Below are 22,098 nucleotides of genomic sequence, written 5' to 3'. Positions count from 1 at the left end.
CTGGACTGCCCATGTCTCAGCAGTTGACATTTCAATGGTATTAACAATGTAGGTTATTGGTGAAACCTCTTCTTGCTTAAAAGTAAACAACCTAAAGGCTGTTCCAATTTCAAAATAGCAAAGGATTATTGTATTATTTTCCTTCTACTTTTGTGTTACTTTCTGGCTGTGCTGTGATTCAGCACAAAGTTAGTGCTGATCCTTAGTCATAAATGGCTAAATTTATGTCTCAAACATAGATAGAGCCAAACCTGTCCCATGCTGAGGTACTACTGACAAAGCCTTTTTGTCTGTATTCCCAACAGAAAAAACAGATGTGTCGGATCATCATCCTACCATCTTTTGAATTCCCCTCTATGATAAGAGAGAATACTTGACAGAATAGGTATTACTTAGTTAGCATGCAGAGGGGTAAAAATGTGAACAATGGGCTAGGTGAACAATGAGCTGTTGGCATTTTCAGTATATTGAAAAAGAAAGCTTATGATCTGATCTCTGTTCATAGGAAATCTCCACACGTACATACTGTGAAATTTTAAAAGGTGGTATTTTCCTTCCTCCGCACTAAGACCAAGATGTCTTCATGAATCTACAATGAAGTAGCAAAACCAAGAAATTTTGTTCAAGGTAAGTAATAAGTGGCAGACCTAGAACTAGGATTTCCTAATTTCCAGTCACTTGGTTTAGCAGTAAAAGATTTTTTGATAGTCTGAAATATGATTTAGGAATTTTAATTTTGAACTAAAATAGGAAATGGGGATGGAACTAGATTATCTTCAATGTCCCTTTCCAGTGCAAATCATTCTGTGATTCTATGAAATCAGCAAAGTAAAAAAGAGTTAACTGTGAGGGAAAGCTAGGACATTTGTCAGCACACCTCAGTTATTTAGAGAAGAAAGAGTTTAAAACCAGTCTAGAATATTTACAAATACATTCGCTGTTAGAGAAGACAAATATTAGTAAGTGAGGAGAGCATGAAAGGAGAATTACATCCAGATAAGAGTGATTTTTTTTTTTTTTTTTTTTTTTTTTTTGCTTTCACAAACTTATACATCAAAATTGTATCTGGAAAACATTAAGTGCCATCTCGTAATATTTCCAGGAAGTTGTCAGATGAATGAATCAGCTTCTCATGTAATTAATCAAATTAACTCTTCACTGGGAGTAGGCAACAATGAACTATTTAGCTAGATATAAATAGCAGCTTTATGAGTTTCATTTGACTCTAACTCGCTGTTGCATATTAAAAGGTGTGCATTAATGATTCTCACAATCTGGTTTTGTTTACACACTCAAAAGACAATAGCTAGAAAATTAAAGTATGTTTTGCTTTCTACTGAAAATGGTTAGGGAAGTGAAGGGAAAACAGCAATAATGATTGCTGATCATTTGCTAATAAAACAACACTGGAACAGGTAAAGTTTCACGTATCTGTGTGTTTTGCCAATGATTTAATGGAGTCTGGGTTTTACAGAAGTGGAGCCAGGACTGAATAAATAGAATATTTTCTCCACCTGCCAAGGGTATTTGTTATACATCCATATATGTATAACTTACACAAGTATATACATTATATACTTACAAACTATCCTTACTTTGTGCTATGTGTAGGTGACATAAAACACCAATTCTATGAAAGCACCATTAAATTCATTCCATGTCATCAAAGCAATGAATATCAGTAATCCCACTTCCAGCAAAATGCAGAGGGAAATAGTATTTAATATTTTATTTCAGGTCACTTTTCAGCAATCAAATGCTGGCATGATTTGCCTTTACCAATATGTTCTAACTTTGTAGTTTCTCCCGCTTTGAGAAGAGGTGTTGGCCTGGATGTCAGGGAAGAACTCCACAGATCCCTTCCAACGTAAATTATACACTGATTCTGCTTACAAATCTTCATCTGCACTACAATTACACAAAAACATAACTGCCCACAAATATGCAAACCATCTGTTCCATTTCTCTTATTTTTATTAGAATTAATGCATCTTTAATTATAATCTTGTTTGTTACAAGCATCTTCACATTCCATGTGTACTCAATAACAGGTATTTTGATTCAGCTTCCATTAGGCAATGACTCACTGTGTGTTGTCTGATGATGACGTTTAAAATGAGGGAATAGTGCTTGAGGATCTTTGGAATTGGAAATATGTTTATTGAGCTCTTCCCCTTCCAATTTAGACCAATCCATTGTGCAGAGTGACGGTGCAACTTAAAGCGTTAGATAGCAATGTGGAAAACAGTATGTCAAAGAGGTAATTCTCTTTTTATTGTACTTATTTTGACATTACATCCTAGCAGTTATTTTTAATGTTCGATTTAGATTCTTTATTTATAGTCATAATATCAGCAAAGCTAGTATTCACTTCAGATTTAGTTTATTTGTTCAGTAGTCACATTATATCTCGTGGTTATCTACAACCAACTTTGTGTCAGTAGCAGAGCCTCATTCACCTACAGAATTATTGTCTTCAAAATCTCACATGGACAATGTATCTTGCTGTATCTGTGGCTGGTAACTACACCAGCACAATGTTTAAATAGGAAGATAATTTAAACAGCAAGTTATCTCACTTTATAACTTGACTGAGTTCTATTCTCCACCTGGCTTCTTGTATCTAGATCCAGCAAAAGACTTGGGTGCTCAATGGAGTTCAGTTTTCAGCCTATGAAGTGGAATCCATATGCTTGAGTCAGGTGCCTATGTTCCTTGTGTTATACACAAGAGAAACATGCAAAAATAAATATTTAATCTGCTTGGTAGTTGTCTAAGTAATCAACAGAATGCTGATTGCACAGTCCAGCTGGCCAACGTTGTGCTTCAAGAACTGCAGTAGTGGGGGTTAAGACAGACCTCAGGAGGTGAGCACAGGCAGCATCAGGAAGGAGTCACATCCTAACAGTATCACTGATAATAGCTTGAAGACTCCTCCCTGCCTGTGCGAAAAGAAGTGACCTGGCATTACCTTTAGTGATGCTGCTACAATGATCAGTCAAACCCTTCAGCCAGTACATCCTACCAAAATCACCCTTTTCTATAGGAGAGCTCTGAGGAGTTCATAGGAGGAAAGGCAAAGACTAACCCTGTGGTTCTCCTTGATTTCCTGTAGGGATATCCATATGTGCAGAGCTTTCTGAAAGCTTACAGATAATGTAATGAGGAAAAATATTTGTAAAAATCTTGGGGTTTTTTTGTCTGTTTGGTCAGGGTTTTCTGTCTGTTTGTTTGTTTTTCCAGTGGTGCTGGCATCTCACAGCATCCTCCTGAGACTGGTTTCAGCATACCTGTAACAGCATTAAGGGGGTTTCTTGCAGAAACACACAGAGAAGCCTTTAGTAAATGTGCAGTGCTTGTGGGTTGGATGTCTCTGTGCATGTCGCCTGCCATTCCAGGTTTGCAAGACAATAATTTCCACCCCATCCACACTAGTTAAAACTGTTGTGAGTGCACAGAGAATACTTCTGCAGGAGCCTCTCCCCTTCCACCATCATGCCCAACACATGCAAGGTGAGTGTAGTTGCCCATATTCAGGAGTGCAAGGGAACTGGTCCCTTCAGAGCATAATGCACTTGCAATATCACGTGTGCTCTGTGCCTTCTTTCCCTGTCCTTGGGGTAGGCCATACCAAATATTAAATTTTCCCCAGGTTTACAGCAGCTTACCTCCTTTTTAAATCCGTGTGTCGGGAAAAAAAAAAAAAAAAAAAAAAAAAAGTGCCATAGCTTAACCTTTTGCCTATAGAGCAAAATAGGTAATTTTTTTTTATTAGGTCTCGTGTTTGGAATGTTCTGTTTTACCAAAAAGAAGTCTTCATGATGATCTCATTTAAACTGGGGAAAAAATTAAAAAGAGCCTTTCAGACTTTACTAATCCTTCAGGTGACTGAAAAAAATACTAGAGTTCTGCAAATCATACTGCTGGCTCAGCAACACACAAACTTATTAAAATGCCAGTCTTTGGGTAAACCCCACCGCAAGTCTGTAATAATTGCAGTTAGTTCCCGAATTCCCGAAGACTCCTTCAGCAGCCGTGGCCACTGCATGACATCTGGCGGCCACAAAGCAGCACGGCCGGAACGTGGCACTGCTGAAACTGCCGCCCGTGCATCCGCTAAAACCACCCCGTGTCAGCTCTCGTCCCAGCGAGCCAAAACTCCCGCTGCCAGATGTTCGCTGCAGTTGTACATTTTGCCACGGAACAACCCAGCTTGGACAACGGCTAGCGTGTAGCGCAATAGCGTACATATCTTCCTTGGGAGTTATGACGTTCCCCACCACTAGTGTTGATTTTTCCCTGCACTCCTACAGTTGTAGGACGTTGAGATGGGGATTTGCAGAGCCACAGAATTGTGGGAGATGTTCTTTGAAGTGCAGAGGGGGAATTCACTGTGGACTTGCACCTACCGACCTGATAAAAACCAATCCAGAACGATGCTTTGGTATGCAAGAGGTGGCACTGGTGGCAACAGGGACTCCTCATCCTCCTGTGATCATGGTATAAATATCACAGAATTGTAGAATATGAAGGGTTGGAAGGGATCTTAAATATTATCTAATCCGTCCCAGTCTTCCTGGCCACAAGCAAGGTCATCTCCCACTCGACCAGGTTGCTCAAAGCCTTACCAACCTGTCTGGGACACCAAAAACCTCCCTAAGCAACCTATTCTACTGCCTCACTACTCTCACAGTAAGGGATTTCTTCCCAATACCTTAAATAAATTTCCCCTCTTCCAGTTTGTACCCATTCCTCCTTGTCCTATCCCCACAGTTCCTGGCGCAGAGTGCCTCACTGGCTTCCCAGGAGGCCCCTTCAGATCCTGCAAGGTTGCCATGAGGTCTCCACACAACCTTCTCTTCCCCAGGCTGATCAGCACCACCTTTCTCAGCTTGTCTTTGTAGGGGAGGGGCTCCAGTCCTCTTAGCAACTTTGTGGCCTCCTCTGGACTGGCTCCATCTCTCACGGTGGGTAAGATCTACCACAGAACAAGTCACGGAATATTCTGGTTTTGAAGGGACCCATCGAGTCCCAACTCCTGGCCCTGCATAAAGTCACGGAATGCGCCTGAAAGCATTGTCCAAGCGCTCCTTGAACTCTGTGAGCCCTGGTGCTATGATTACTTCCTTGGGGAAGTAGAAAAAGAACAATCGGATAAGAGAAAACAGAGCGATTCGGTGCCCAAAATCCTCCAATGCTCGGGCCATCGGTCCGATGCCTCAGAAGGGGGCCCACGGCCGGGTCCAGTACAGCTGCAGCCCTGCGGCTCTCCGCATTCAGCGCTGCCGCTGCAGCACCAGCAGCGCTCTCGGAGCGGCTCGGGACCGGCTCCCGGCGGGACAGCGCGCCTGCCGCCGCGGCCGCGGCGCTTCCCGGTCCGGCCCGGCCCCGTGGGGCGGGAGCGCCGCTGATTCACCTCGGCCGGCTGCCGGCAGGGAGGGAGGGAAGGGAGGTCGACAGACAGACGGACAGATAGGCAGACAGACAGACCCCGCGGGGCCTGTCCGGGCTCCGAACCCCCCCGGATCTCAGCGCGGCGCTTGGCGATGCTGGGGCCCGTCGTGCGGCCTCGGTGACCCCCGGGCCGGTACCCGCCCGGCGGAGAGCCCGGCTCGTTTCGGTGCTCCGTCTGCGGACGCGGGCTCTGCCCCCGCGCCGCGGCCTCGCGGGGTGCCGGGGGCTGCCGGGCGGTAACGGGAAGGGACCTTTCGGCTCTGCGGCTGGGGCGTGATGCAGCCTTAGGAAATGCTCACTTATGTTTCGCTCCTTACCCACCATGTGTTTGTAGTTGGGAACTTAATTCATCCCGGTCTTTGTACCAAGTGATGCATTTAATGCCCCGGTGACAGCCTTGGTCAGCCTGCAGGAACGTAGTTATGGGAGAGCCTTTAACAAGATGTATTTTATTTGCAGTCGTCCTGACTTGTTTTCTCTGGCGGGGGTGGGGAATGGGTTACGTTTGTAGCTGAAGAAACAGATTGATCTACATGTGCTTCACTGTCCATTGGAAGAATGACAGATGACAAAGATGTGCTTCGGGATGTGTGGTTTGGGCGAATACCGACCTGTTTCACTCTGTATCAGGATGAGATAACTGAAAGGGAGGCTGACCCCTACTATGTGAGTATGACAAAGGTAGTCACAAAAAATAGTCCAAGGCCGTGGTTATGTTTGTTTCCTTCATTCTCTTCGTGTGTACTACTGCATATTGTGAAAAAACCCACTTCTTTTCTTCTTATTCCTGGTAGCTTCTGAAAGTAAACATATAGCCATGCTGTGTGACTTCATCTTTCTTCACAGCAAATTATGTCACTAGTGAGAGAAACTTATCACAGATAATTTAAGATCATTGAAAAAATTCTTAGAAAGTTATCGAGTGACTAGGCAAAGGAGGAGGCTGGATGTGCGTTTGCATGTTCTTGTATAATGAACAGTCAAAGCGAGAGAACTTCTATTAATGCAGAAATAATTTACTCAGACTTATGAAGTCTTAATATTTAACGTTGGTCACCTATATAACGCAAACTTCTTAATGAACACTGGCTCTCTGGGTGACTTCTGCTCATTTTCTTTTCTTTAAAGTCTAGCAGCCATGAGAGATCTAGCTCAGAAATAAGAAAAGCAACTATAATGGCTAAAGAGAACACTGCCTGAACAGGATTGCTATCTGATGATAAAAAAGGGATGATGGATGTATTTGAGTTGTAACATGGAAGTGCCTTCTATAATGATGTATTTATTTATAGTGTTCTCATCAGTTTTCATTCTTTCAGCACCTAATAGGCATGCAATTGAGAAAGAATGTTAGCTGATTTAGTGAAATGCAGATCTGAAATGTAACGAGTATATGTGAGGGAAATCTTAAACTTTTAATATTTATGGCATTCTAAAATTCTCAAGCCTTATCGTATCCCATTCCACACTGCATAGAACTTTTTCTTCTGTGTTCAATAGCATCTTTGGGTCATCAATTTCTCATTTGCCTGTGTTGTTTTGAAACCTAATAAAGTATTGGTGCTTTTTGTTTGGCAATAATGGTGCTCATCTTTGTATATTTTAGTTTCATCACTAAACGAATGCTAAAATGCTAAAAGATAAGCACTGCACTTTATATTTATTGACCTATTGCCAAATACATCTAACCTAAAAGTCTGAGACTTTAAATTATACATATGAGTTAAAATATGTTTGCACACTTTGTGTAAGAGCTACTTGAAAGTTATGGATTTAAGTTTAGAGGCTTACAGGCTTGATCTGTTTAACATTGGCTTGGAAAGCATGAAACCGTGTTATCCTCGTGGTGTGGCCAGCTTTCTCAGTCAAGGAAATGGTTTTCAGGTCATAGAATTTCTTTTATTTACTCCATGTAAAGTGTGCACAAAAATTGTCATTGCTTAATTTTTTCTTTCTGCAAAATGTGATTACTCATGGATGACAGTTCTAAAATTTTAGCTTCTTAATTTTTCAGTTCATGTTGGAGCTGGTAATACAGCTTTGTGTCTTTGGAGGGACCAAGGATTTATAATCCTTGTCAAGGTTTTAAGTCATGGTATAGTTCTGAAGTTTGAGAGTGTGCTTGGGTTAATGTTTTCGTTCAGATCTGGAGTGCATTTCAAATAATCCTTTCCACTTCCTGTGCCCAGGCTGGTATCACAGAGCAGTCAGCCCATGGGTCAAATCATTTTCATGTGAAGCTGAAGGACCAGGTGGGCTTCAGTTGCTAATGGACATTGGTGTATGGGAGCAATCTTGAGCTAAATCAAAGTAAAATTATGGGTAAAGTAGAAAAGTACATGTAGTTAACATTTCCAGCCCTTGACATCAGCTCTTCAGCTTTACATGGCCCCTCTTATTTGTAAGTATAACCTCTCTATTCCAGACTGCCTTTCATAAATGGAAAGATTGCATGGGAAGGAAATACTGGCATCATTAAGTTGAGAGAGGATAAGGATTCTGCTCTGAGGAACTAGCTTTATGAAGATGAAGGATGACGTAGTCTTGGGGGGTGAGGGGTTAGAAAAACAGCTCTGAGTCTGTGGGATGGATTTTGGTTTTTGTGCGTGGTGTGACAGGAGAGCCCTGTCTGTCAGATGGGTTAGTGCAACATGAGTTGAAGCATGTGTGTATCACCTTCTGGCACTGCATAGGGGTAGGACAAGCAATTTAAAATTAACTTTCCTGTCTTTTGGAAAGAGTGGTGACATAAAGACTGGGCAGCTCCAGTAAAACATTGTCCTCTGTCTTAATATAGTCATGTAGGGTAGGTTTTCTGCAGTTATGCTAGAAATGGATACATCAATTTTCTTTGGAGTGTTTCATGCAGATGGTTATGTTTTGAGTGACAGCGCATTTAGGAACAGCTTGCTTGAACTACTTTTGTTGCTGATTTATCTGATTTTTCTCTCATCCTAAAATTGTTATGCATCTTATTTTAAAATGATATGCTGTTTGACTCTTGTTGCAAGCAACAAGTAGAAAGAAAAGGATGAAATAAGTATACAGGAAGCAGAGACTCATTGGCTGAGACTTGTCAGATGTATAAAGAACAAAATTACAGCAGGATACAGTCTTAGAATGATGGTCTGCCCAAGGGACTGGTCTTTAACAGGATGACTCTTTAGCTTGCTTGGTGTCAAAAGTATGGTTTTGTTCAGATAGCTGTAGGAGAGAGCAATGTGAAGCCATTCCACGATACAATATTTTATTTCATCTCCCTTGACACTTCAGTGATCAGACCAGTCCAGTTCTTGTTAAATCTGTAACTTTTCTGTTTATTGCTTTTCATGCAAGAATACTGCATGCTGTGCAACAACACCTGTGGATATACCTGGAGAGGCACTCTTTACACGAAGTTGTATCGCAAGCATTTACATAGGCATTAGGAGTTCTTTGTTATTCATTTAACCTCCTGGTTAATAAGAAAGCATTCCTGGTTATTGTGATTAAATACTGTAGCAATACATAATATTCAAAAGGAAGGTGTTGCGATTTGTGTAGTTTTTGGGGATAACATTTAGGGATGACTGCGAGGATTTATTCTGCTCGGTGATGTATTTGGAGATTTACTTTTCTTAATTTAATGACGAGAACCCATGATCTTGTTATCTTTCAGTAGGTAGGGAAGTGATATTAAAAGGGGTAACAAGGTGAAAACGCGTTTAAACTGCTCTTAAAGATCTCACTTTAAGAACAGATTTAGAAGACTTGTAAATCTCTTAAGTTAATAAAAGCTAGATAAATTAAAACTAGAAAAGTAGTAGAATTGGATCCTTTCATTTCTCCTATGGAAGGGGATAACTATATCAAGGTAAAAGAACTGGGGGGACCAAACAAAGAGTTCAGTAGGTTGTACAAATGCTCAGCATCTCTGAAATCTGTTTATGTGATTAACTGTTGGGTTTTGTACAGTTGTACAGTTTTTGTTGAAGCCTTTTGGGCGTGCTGGCCATGTTCTGTTAAATTCAGTTGAATGCTGTTTGGTTATTGTCTGTGTCCTCTAATTATGCTGAAGCAGAAACTGGGTTGTTCTTTCACAATATAAAGTGGAGTATTTTATGAAGGAAGTTAGACAGTTTAAAGGGTTATGTCAAACACTGTTGCAATAAATAATGCTTTGATGTATTTATCAGTTCCAGCATGGCTGTGCTACATGCAACATGCTGAAAATTGGCTTTTGTAAGAGTTCTAGTAAGTCTCATCAGAGTACACCAGCATTAATATAACGGTACATATCATGCAGAAATAACATGAAATTATTGCTAAAAATATGTGGGTTTGATTGGTATAGCCTGCATTGTATTGTCTCAAGGACAATCAGTGAAGATACGTGGAATTAGGTGAATAAAGGATAAGCTTATGTTGTCATTCAAGTCATTAAAGTACCAAACAATTCTTACTTTAATGTGTACATAACTTCATTGAATTCATTGAGTTTGTTTGCCTTTTAAAAATGAAGGCCGTGTTTTGATTACATTGCTCCTATGAAAGACGGTAGAAACAATGTGATGATGGTAATAAAAACAGCAGTTGGAAAAAGAAAACCATATGGTACATGAAAAATGGAGTGTTAACTGACATGATGACTGTGACGGGTGATACTTGGCCTTATGTAATTTTATAAAATGGTAAAATTTACCTGTGTCACAGATGTGATGTAATGCAGCATTATCAAAAAGATGAATCTTTTTCCAGGAACTTGATGTACTCTCCATACTTCTTTATTAATTGGGTATTTACAAATTGTGTTATCATGGCCAAAATATTATTTAAATAGCAAAGTGTGGGTCTAGTTATTGGAGAAATTCTGTAAGAATGTTGCAGCAGAGATCAAATTTTCTGTCAGGCAAAATATATCCTTACATGGTTTAGGATGTCTGTACCACAGGCATTCACTTAGGCCTGGCATTATTCATATACTGTAAAGAAAATACTTTAAGAAACAGCACTGGTTATGAGGAACACTGGAAAAGAAATGTTTCTCTAAACATGCAAAATATAATCTATATATACCTTAGGCCCATCTATTTTATTAATAGATGGGCCTAAGGTATATATTTACAGAATAAGGTATATATTTACAGAATTTACAGTATGGATACTATTAATTTAAAATGTCTGCTCTAAAGTGAATTGATATTTTACAGGGAGGTTAATCTTTACTCATTGAGATACTGAAAAGCATTGTTTGTTAATGTTTATGGATTGATTTACCTCTAGTGAATGTGCACACAGTCATCAGTCAATTCACTGATTAATACAGAGTGTTTTACCACTCCTGGGCATGTCTTTAAAAAAAGAGATGGTAGGGAAGATGTTGCAAATAAAAATAGCACAGCATTCTGATTTGGATAGTATACACTCAAGAAAAGAAGATAGTATATGACAGAGCTGTAAGAATGTGTCTTGTTTCAGCTAATAAAATATTTACGGTTTTCTTTCTGATTTTAGTTCCCGGGTGAAGGTTAAATAGTGGAAGAATAGTAGTCTTGACTAATAGGTTGAAATGGCAAACCCAGTGCAAAAAAAAATAAAATTGACAGCTATTGGAAGTACAAAACACTTGGAAACCAAACCCTTAAGCATCTAGTTTTCATTGTTTTTTGTTTTTTCCTTGTGTAGGGATTTCCATTTTGAAATAGTAGCTGATAAACAGTTGCTCATTCTTTTCAATAAGAAGTTACAATCTCTTCTTATGTGTTCATATAAAAGAGGTTTAAAGCTTCACTATTTAAATACAGAAAAGTAGAAATTGAAGTCCACTGTTCTTCCCCCACCCCACTGAAAGAATCAAGAACTTAATTTTTTGCTCTTTTTTGGTGTTAATATATTGGATACTACTATTCTGTATTTTCTGAGTACATAATTTTATAGCCTTCCACTGACCATTAAAAAGTAAACTGTCTTACCTTAAAAAGGGGAAGAAAAGAATGCTAACTGGATTTTTGATTATGAAAATGCATGCTTGTTACATATTTTTACCAGTTTAGTGTATTTTATTTACACTTAAAGCTTCTATCATTTTTTTTTTTTCAGTTGCTTTTGCCAAGGATAAGCTACTTGACACTGGTAACAGACAAAGTGAAGAAGCACTTTCAGAAAGTTATGAGACAGGAGGAAGTTAGTGAAATATGGTTTGAATACGAAGGTACACCACTGAAATGGTGAGTTTATTGAACTTTGTACTTTATGCAGTTTATCACATAGAGAGTTCCCAGGTTCAGCACAATGTCAGTAGTTTTCCTAAAGTAATCACTCCCTTGGGCTTCAAAGATAGCAAAAGAGGAGGAGGGTAAGAAATGCATGTTTCTGGGGAAAAACAAAAGCTTTAATGTTGAACATATTTTTTATTATTCTGCTTGAATTTTTACTGTATGTGTAAGACAGAGGTGTTGTGCTGCACTTACTGGTTTTATTCTTGTTGTTACCATAATTCAGAATGCTTGTGGTTTTGGCTTCACTGTTGCTTGCAGTAGAATTGCCAAATAAATCTTCCTTTAACATATTCCACCTTCCTAAAGATGTCTAGTAACACAGATGGGAAGTAATAATTCTGGAGTCTGAATGCAAATAGCTTATATGCAGCACAGTAATAAAACATGAGTAACCTTCACTGTTCACTGGTGTGATACGTGCTTGCGCTGTAAAAATCTAATATTGATCTGCAAGCATTTGTTTAATTCAATTAGTTCAAGTTTACTGAACTAATTGATGTTGATTCTGTTTTAATTTTGTCCTATACTCTATTAAAACTGTCTTCTTTTGGGTTTTTAGTTTGGTTTTTTTTTGGTTTTGTTTTTTTGGGGGTTTTTTTGTGAAAGGTTAGGGACTTGGACTGATATTGTTTCATTAAATTAATTTTCATAAATACTTTTCATCAGGTTTTCTACTTTTGCTGTTAAAGAATCTTAAAGAAAATATTTTGAGAGCTGCAGTGTTTCCTAATTCTGTATAGATAGCATCAGCCATCTAGAAGGTATTTAGTATTTTGAATGATGAAGAAATTTTAATCTCTTTTTATTTCTTGTTTCATCATAGGAAAGAAAACTAGTGATTTTTTTAATCTTACTGAACCTGGATTGTCTTGTGATTAGCAAGTATCACAGCATGGAATGCCAGTAGATTTGGTGATGGAGTCATCTCTTATAGTCTTTTGTTTCTTTGAGACCAACATAGTGTTAACCTTGAAAATATATAAAGAGAAACCCATAAAAATGATCTCTTTAAGCTTTTATTATAACTGACTGGCAAAAGCATCTTTAGACATCTAAATAAATTATGTGGAATTTAACAAGAAATGGTGTCTTATGTGCCACGGTTATGTTGAGTCATGGATACTACCTAAATAAGCAGCAAGGTATCACATTTATCCCAGCTGTTCGTAATCCCAGGTAAATATTGGAAGAAAACTAGTTTTCACTGAAGTTATAACAAGAAAGGAAAGAGAGGCTTTGTACTTCAACCACAAATAGATCCATATTTTCTGTAAGTTTTAAAATGCCATGATGTTTAAACTAGAATTAAAAAAAAAAAACAAAATAAAATAATAAAATAAAAATGTAGCTGGTAATTCAAAAATTAAGTGAAGAGTTATTAAATTCATTGAACACAGAAATGAAAATAAATAGTCTAATAATGATCTGCTAATGAAGGCTCTCATCTTTCAGAAAAACTGAGTCTATTCTGCCAGGAACAGCTCCACTGATTTCAGTGGAACTGCTTTTCTTTGTAAACCAGTGTTTTAGGAGAATGGTAATCCCATAAAGAGCCAAAGCTTCTTCTGGGGAAGACTCAAACACCAGAACTGAGAATTTGATTGAGTTAGTAGCTGGTAGAGAAAGAATAGCAGGCATTAATGTTTAGTCTTTTAAGCTATGACTTGTGCATTCAGAATCAAATAGAACTTGCGAGTAATATTGTTTATACTAGTTATTTACTTCACACTATGAGGTCTTATTGCTCACAGTCTATGCAGTTTCATATCTAGTTGGGATGAAGTCTGTATCTGTTCAGATGCAGCTCTTCCATTTTCCAGTGAGATTTTGGAGGAAATCTGAAACAGTTTCTACTTCAGGCTCTGCAGAGCTTGGGTCAAGTTCTTAGAAGAGAATGAAGCCCTCCAGGCCTGGAGTTACAGGGGCCTGGGTTCTTTGTCCTGCTGAGAGTTGGGACTGGGGAAGATGGATTCTTTTCGTTCAGGAGGTGTGCTCTGGGGGAGGGTCTGTGTCACCAAGGTCAGGAGTTTCAGGAAGAGATTATCTGACTGTGCAGCATTAGGGACTACGGAAGGAAATGGATGAAACCTTAGACCCTCCTGCAGCTACAGGAGATTAAACCTGCAACCACAGTGAAGGAGATGCAGTCAAAGACTGTGATTACTGGTTTAGAATACAATCATCTAGGATTTGGAAGAGCTGGAAGTTTATGACTTCTTGCAACAGGAGAGATGTTCCTTCTACACCTGCATTTCTCTAAGTACAGCACAGGTTCAGTGCTCTGGCTGCAGGTGAAGGACTGAAAGTGTTGTTCAGTAGTGCATCTGATATGGCTGAACCTGAACTGTGTAGGGGCACCAGGAGGAAATGAAAAATTAAGTCATAAGTCTGTATTTGGCTTACTGTCCTTTCTCCAGGACTTTTAACTCTGCCATTTCATGGTCACTGCAGCTAAAGCTGCCACTGGTTATCACAACTCTTTTGTCTTAACAGACAAGTAACACATTCACGTTTAGGTTATCTATCTCTGGTTCATCCAATGTCTGCATCAAGAAATCTTGACTACTTGTGTCCCACTGTGTTGCTTTTCCAGAAGATGTGAGAGATTAACAGGAACCAGGATCTGTGATGTAGACACTTACTAAGTTGTTTAAAGAAGACTTTATCAATTTTCTCACCTGGATTGCATGATCTGTTGCCCTTACTAGTCCCTCCTCTGTTCCTGAACCACAAGAACTCAACCAACCTGTTGTCTGTCCTATTAAGTTTCATACATCTAAGCTGCTCCCTGACATGGAAAACAACCCTCTGTCCTCATCTGCCCTGCCTGCCTTTACTAAGCAGCTTATGTCTGTCCTTCCACAGCAGTATTCCAGCTGTGCAGGCTGTCTCACTGTGCTTCAGGTAGCCCAACACGCTCCCAGTAATGTCATAGCATGTGCAACTCTAGTTTTTCCTGCTTGTTTCCCAAGCTATGTGCACTTCTGTAGGTGCTTGTGGTGGGCTCTCTCCTTCCTTCTTTTATCACTTTGACATCTCCCTTGCAGCTATCATCTTTCACCAATTGCTGTCCACCCATGTCTATTAATTTCTGTTTATCTGCGGGTTGTTATTTACGCTTCTGTTGTTTATGGTCTAAAGCTCTCACCAGGCTGGGCAACCTTAAGGCAAAGATACTTTTGTCTGACTTAGGTGGATTCCATCTCTCCCTAGCAGTCCATTATCCCCAAAGAGTATCCTATGTCTGTAAAAGCCAAGTAAGTCCTTGTTGTTGCACCAGCTGCATAGCCAGCTCCTGACCTGCAGACACCTCTCTGAACCCATCTCCTTTAATGGCAAAATTGTGGAGATGCCTCCTTGCCCTTAGAACTTGTAGAGTCACTTTTGATACTCTCAGGGGTTCTGTTGCAACACCTATAATTTGTGCCCATGTGGGTAAACAGCAAGGACTAATAATCCAAGCAGAGGACAGCTTTGCCAATCTGCAACTTTTTACCAAGTAGCAAACCTCTGCAGGTTAACAAGTGAAGTTGGCGATGGGGCTCTTTCCCCTGTAGGATGGAGTCTTGTAGTGCTATGGCTGCTTCCTCTGGCTGTGGATGGATGTGCTGTTCAGACAGCTCTGATGCTTCCTCAGAATTTCCAGCCTCTTGTCTGACACTGAAGCACTGCCAGTGGTTGGAGAAGGCCTGCCCTCTCTTGGCCAGAGGTTAAGGAAGCTTTTCTGTCTGTCCATCTGGGAGCTGCTCTGGCAGTCACACCCTTGGAGCACCTGAGCTGGGACAAGGCCCCTTTGCAGCAGGCGGCTCTGGGAGCGATGGGTGCCTCGCTTGACTCCCTGTGTGGGTGCACGCTCCCACACCCACACAGCCAGACAAGGTTTCCTTGCCTGCTAGACCCTTGGTTTCCCATAGCAGAGCCTCAGGCATTTGGATCCTTAAAAGAGCTTGGTGATTGTGTAACAACAGAATGAGAGCTTGAGCTGGTGCCCCTGAGCAGGGACCTCAAACCAAGGAACGCCTGGGCTTTTACACCCTCTCAGTCTGTGTGTGATAGTGTGGGGTTTTTCCTCTGTGTCAGTGGCTCCTGCCGTGTCCCTGAGTGTCCAGTCACCTGGCAGGGCCACCGGTCCCCGTGCCCTTTCCTGTGCAAAGGGTCAGCACCAGCTTTGGCCTCTTGCTTGGGGCTCCCATCATGCAGAGCTCAACCTGCAGCTCCCTCTGCAGCTGCACTCTGAACTGCTGGCACTGAATGGGTTCCTCACTTGGGGCTCCCATCACGCAGAGCTCAACCTGCAGCTCCCACATAAGCTGCACTCTGAATTGCTGGCACTGAATGGGTTCCTCTACACCAGCGTTCACACAAGTCTGGTTGTCCCCATCCCGTGAGTCCCCACTGACCACTTCAATGGCTGCTGATGCTTTCTCTCCAGATTCTCATCTCTGTGAGATCTTGGTGAAGATGCCATTATCTCTATGTCTTCCCTGATGCTGTGCAGCCCCTGTCTCCCTGAAGCTTCATAGCTTGGTGGCGTAGATCCTCACTCATGTGCACCTCCTCTAGGCAAGGACATTTCCTCTGCTTGCTCCAATCCTCAGGAGAGGTCCTAAGCTCTCCTGGCAGCTTGAAACCTGGAGAGCTGCAGACTTTCTCAGGAGTCCTTCCTGAGTGATGCCACTCTGTGCTGGAGTAGTTTCTTCAATAGATGCTAGGGGGTGACACCTGCAGATTGTTTCCATCCTGTCTGAGCACTTACACATGGCTTTCGGTGGATTTTTTGTCCCTTTTGTGTGGGTTGGCATTCTAGCCCTGGTAATTGTAAAGGTGGCTCTCTAGTACCAACTGGATGGGTGCTTGACCCTTCCTGTTGATAAATTAGCAGAAGACAAAAGGTCAGAGCATCATTTAATTAGGCATCATTAACTCTGCAAAGCACAGTGATTTTACTGAAGAAATTTGATTACATGAACTTCACTATATAATCTTAACTGATTAGAAAATGCAGATGTAGGCCAAGACCGGATGCAGGAGTTTTTGTATGGGTTTTTGTTGTAGTTTTCTTTTTCTTAGTTATCTGTTTTCTTGTATAAATTGAAAGTAATTGGAAGTCATTGTTCATGTTGAAAATCTATGTTCATCTAATTACGAAATCTAATCTTTGTTACTTAACTCACCAGGGAAACCACTCTTTCATGGAACTCTTGCTGAAAGAGTTAAGTGTTTAGGACATGATTGGCAGTTAGTAGATAAAAATCTTCATTGTAAAAACTTGAGCATTAGCAGTGAATCAAGATAAATCTGGATATGCATCCTCTTTATTCTCAGGCAAGCTCGGGAATTGTAGTAGTATTTTGTGTTTTATTTTGCTGTCGTGGTGAATTTGTCTTAGCTTTGGGGTGGCTCACCCGTAGAGGGTGCTAAAGCCCTGTTGTGTGAGAGTTTGACCGATCTGGAAAGTGGCTTGGCACAGGTGCTGTTAAAGCAGCACTCTCGGTTAGTGCTCTTGGGACTTTCAAAACTTATGTACGTGCTTGGGCTATGACCTGTGATCAGTCCCATGTAGTTCAGTGAAACTACTGACTTTACAGTTCAGCATGTGTGTCTCTCTTTGTAGGATGAAAAGCTAGTAAGGCTCTTTGGGTTATGATTTTTGAAAGATAAGAGAATGGATCTTGGTATGCTGAATGTTAAAAAAAAAAAAAAAATTATCAAAAATCTTGCCAATATCTGTGTGTAAGAAAACTGAAAAAAGATCTTTTTTTACAGTGCCTGTGGGGGTTTTGTGTGTGTGATATATGTTTCATATACTGCTGGGGGCTGTATATTCTAATTAATTTAAAGGAGAGAAAGCTATGAGACAGAAGTGAGTATTTGTTAGAAGCAAGCTTTTTTGTGTAACTCCTTTAATCTAGAATGCCATTGAAATACAAAACTCCAATTAATTTTTTTCCTCCCCTTTCATTCTTCTTAATTTGATAGTGAAGATACAGAGTTAATCTTGATCTATCATCTTTCAGCCCTTTTACAGATATGTAATTTTTTCGCTCCTCTACTTATTCTCTGCATTGCTATATCAGACATATGGGAGAAGGAAAGGATATTAAGGGTCAGTGTGGTATAAACCCAGGACACTCCAACATCTGAAAGCACGTGTGCTTTTCCTGGTCTGATGCTTTTGAACTAAAAGTGCTGTTTTGGAAGGTTCCACAAAGCAGCTGCGGGCCACTTAAGGCTGTTGCAAAAGTAGCAGTATTTTGTGGGCACAGCTTGAAAACCACTGGTTTAGATATTGAACTTGTACATTCCAGACTTAATTCTGCCTTTCAGTCATCTAAACTTGCCTGTATAACTTTTCTATGTAAACAATAAATAGTGCTAACTGTGGGAGTCAAACAGCTATTTTGTGCATGTGTGTGTGTAAATGCAGGTATGTTAACTGCGATACATAGAATTAAATGCATGGCTTCTATATTAAATTAATATCTTGTCATTTTTAGGCATTACCCCATTGGTTTGCTCTTTGATCTCCACGCATCAAATACAGCCCTTCCTTGGAGCATCACAGTACATTTCAAGGTAAATTGATATAGACCCTTTTCTTAAGAATGAGTGAGCATGAGATTGGATGACATTTGGAAGCTGGGGAAAGGTTTCATAACTATTTTATAAACCATGTGAATTGTGTGATTTGAAAGGGAGAAAATCCATTGTTCAGGAAGCATTTAAAGGTTTCTGTAAATCTACAGCTATTTTCCTTGAGACTTGGTGTGCTTTTACTGGACTTTCTGTAGAAAATTATTCTGTTAATAATCTCAAAATCCAAAATTGTTTTTCAAGTTATGAGGCTTATGATAGAAGAACTTCCTGTAATGTTTTTAATTTAATTGGTTTGAGTTCACTGAAGACTGGGAAGATTGAGAGGTGCTCATCCTTTTAGGCACATGTGAGCATGGATATGAGATGCTGTAGAAATCTTTGAAGTCAGGGAATGCTGACTTCAGCATGGTTGGTCCCTTTTAGAGAACTGAGTGAAATGAGTTTGGTCTTGTGACAGCTTAGTCACAGGAGAGACAATGTTTTGATTATGCATTGTAAAGCCATTAGGTATGGCTTAATAGCACTACTGATCTTTGCTCAGAATGGAACTTGGACAAGGTTAGCTTTGGTGCAGGATTCTTGCATACTCTGAAATGCACTGAGACAATTCCAAGTATGTTTTGAAGTCAAAAGCACAACTACAAGTCATGATATTAAACTTTGAAATGTTAATTTCTTCATTGTAAAAGAAATAGTGCAATAGGAAAACTGATGTGAAGGACAACACTACACTTATGGGCTTGACTTTAGTGCATGAGGGATTTGAGTGAAATGAAAAATGTATTGGGAAAGTGCTTGTGTTGAATGTTTTTGTTGAAACAATTCTCAAAGGTGTGTTAGAAAAGCTTTTTCCAACAGTAATCTGATTCTTTTTGGAAGTGTACACTGAAAGCATACATTCTTATGATATGTATTTCTACATGTTGAAACTTCTAAAATGACTGACTTAATAGATCTGAAGCTGGGGATGTTTTTGAAACCACTGTAATTGCTACACTTGTCTGATAAATGTCAGAGACCTGGGATGAGGAAACTTCCAGAATGTCCTGACGAAAATATAGGGCATCTAGTTTCATAAACCATGGTTTAATTGTTATGTTCTGAGAGCTCTGGGATATTAACAGTGGCAATGTGGGGATGTTGCCATCACAAAGTAGAGGCATCTTGAGAAGTTGCAGCACCACAGTGCTTTTTAATCAGCAACATAAATTTGGCTTTAATGTCCATGTTGCTGCTTGCCAAAAGATCAGCTACCTCTAGTTTTTCTGAAAGGTGTACATTAAAGATCAGCAGAAATAATTAACTGCTAAGGTAGTATTATTTTAAAGGTTGATGTAATTTAGTAATATAATACTGTGGAGTTAGCACCTGCATAATCTCTCTTCCTATTTTGATGTAATCTGAAAGTTTATTTAAATAAAACCCCTCTGAATCCTTAAGTCAAAACATAACTGAAAGATATCAAAGTATGTCAAAATATTGAAGAGGTTTTCATGTGTTACAGTTCCTTACAGCTGAATAGTTTAGCTGTGGGATTTTTGACTAGAGTATTCTTTTCATTTCTGTGTAGCTATTCTTCAAAGAGTTGTAATTTTTATTTGGCTTAATTAAAGAGTGTTAGATTTTATGGAGCTTAACTTTTGTTGTCGTGGCTGTCTCCTTTCTTCTACCAATGCATGCAGTCAACAACAGATATCTCAAACATCTGTAAAAAGTGTTTTTCAACTACTTTTTAGAAGTCAGACTCCCCCTATCAGGTTTCTTTGTTTGAAGTTAAAAACATGTAAAAGGCTTATTTCTGTTCAGCAGAAGTTTTCAAGTTGATAGATGTTTGTAATTGTCCTCCTGTATTATATATGCAGACCAAATCATAAACACAGTTAGTTTTTGCATTGAATAAACAATTTGTTAATTTGTACTTCTGGTATGCAATAAAATTATATGCATTGTATCTTGTAAAGTTGAAAAACAGTTGCATTAAATACTTGCAGAAGGATGAGGCTGAACCAGCATACTGGGGTCTGAGAATCATGAGGCTGTAGCCTGGGAAGTTGCTTTTGTTATCCAGGTGTGGCTTTACAGGAAGGAGGGAAATTCTACCCCTTCCTGTTAAAATCATCTCACCTTACTCTGCGACCTGTTTAACACTATTCAGTTCTCAGTGTGGTAATCACCTCTCCAGGTTTTGGGCAGTAGATAAGATGGCAGTAGTGTTGGAGGAGAGGAAATTGTGTGTGCCAGGGGAAATGCTGAGGTTCTGCTGAAGCCATTGTCTGCTGGTGCCTGCCTCTCCACCCATGACCTGATGTACAGGAGGAGAGGCAGCATCTGTCCTTGTGTGACAGTCATCATCTTTGTGGTTTTTCAGGTGAAGACTGGGTCGGGTGGAATGGAAAGGAAGTACTTTTCTGTGTAGCATGTGGATAAATTGTGGAGCTGCTAGGAGATGTTGTGGAAGCCAGAAGTATAAATGGGTTTTTTTTGAAATCAGTCTACTTCAAGAAAAGACCACTGATAGTAACTAAACACAAATACATAGATGCGCCCCCTGCCACTGTATACATTCCTTATGGTTTTAATGCCATATTCTGTAAATGTAGTCTAATGCAAGTAGACTGTCACAGGATAGACGGATGTTTTGTGAACTAGAACTGAGAGATAAATATGGGTGGAATGGAGTTCTGAAACCAGGCTGTTGAAATTGCCAGTGATGTTTTTGGTACAGTTTTTTGCGAGAGGTCATTTAGTGCTCTTGTCTTTACAGACAATGTTCTGTCTGACAATATGACCTGTTCATACTGCAAGGGTCTACTGCTATGTGAAAACAAAAAACAGAACTTGAGCTTTCTAAGAAAGTCAGAATCAGCCTTTAGTAACTGTTCTTTCAAAGATGCAGGACATGGAGGGAGTCAGACACCACTAATGAGAGTACTTGAATTAAAGCTACTTATGTCATCTGTTAATACTTTTTGCAAATCTCCTGGTTGTATAGCCGGGCGTGGCAACCAGTTTGTTTACAATTATCCCTTTCTTCAGGGAACTCAGTTATTTATGACTGATCAGTATTTCTTCAGGTAGAAAGAAGGCAAGTAGAATTTTTTTAAAAAATAAAAGCACACATGATCTACATTTAAGTATAAAACTTATTATTTTGTACCCTGATGGATAAATCAGCTGGGATACCATGTTTTCTGTTGACAGTCTCATGTAAGTGAAACTGTTTCATATACTTCTTGCAGGTGTGCAGTGTTTTTTTCTAAGTTGTCACTTTCATGTTTAGGTTTTTCAGCTTCTACTTACAGTACTTCATAGAAATGTGTCAGTGTTTTCCTACTAAAGAAAAGCATACACAGCACTGAGGTTCAGGAGTGTTTTCCAGTCTTTCACAGTGTTACTTCTTAGAAGCTGGGAAAATTAATCTTGCCACAACTAATTCTACTACTGTGTCTAGATTCTTTATAGTAGCTTAACTAGCTTTGACCAGTTTTAAATAGATCCTTGCTGTTCTGCAGACTGCACTGTGTATGATTTCTGGAACTCATCCTCAGGGAGTGACGTCAGCTGCAAATTGAAATTCATTGGAAAAATGTCAGCAGGAAGATGTCTACCTGTAGAAAAAGAAGAATGTCCAAAAAATGACTCTGCAGTTCAATATTTACACATGTGTAATGAAACCGTTGTTGTAAAAAAACTGTTGTTTTCATAAACTTAGCTAAGACATCACTTTTTAACTAGGAAAATCAGTTTCTAGGTTCTTATATTATTTGGCATTAGGTACATACCGCTGTTT

At 39.7% G+C, this 22,098-nt stretch overlaps 1 protein-coding gene across 1 annotated transcript in view; it reads left to right on the top strand.

Annotated features, from left to right (window-relative positions):
* Nucleotides 1-5,492: 5,492 nt before the first annotated feature.
* Nucleotides 5,493-22,098, top strand: part of ATG5 (autophagy related 5) — a 71,469-nt gene continuing 54,863 nt past the window's right edge. The window contains exons 1-3 of the mRNA XM_041478079.1: nt 5,493-6,120; nt 11,533-11,660; nt 18,209-18,287. Of these exons, the coding sequence (XP_041334013.1) occupies nt 6,013-6,120; nt 11,533-11,660; nt 18,209-18,287 (315 nt within the window). The 5' untranslated portion in view covers nt 5,493-6,012. The remainder of the gene's footprint in view (nt 6,121-11,532; nt 11,661-18,208; nt 18,288-22,098) is intronic.

The sequence above is a fragment of the Pyrgilauda ruficollis genome, unplaced genomic scaffold, assembly GCF_017590135.1.
Source record: "Pyrgilauda ruficollis isolate IOZ18807 unplaced genomic scaffold, ASM1759013v1 scaffold43, whole genome shotgun sequence".
NCBI classification, from domain to species: domain Eukaryota; kingdom Metazoa; phylum Chordata; class Aves; order Passeriformes; family Passeridae; genus Pyrgilauda; species Pyrgilauda ruficollis.
This window is presented reverse-complemented; position numbering and strand designations above follow the sequence as displayed.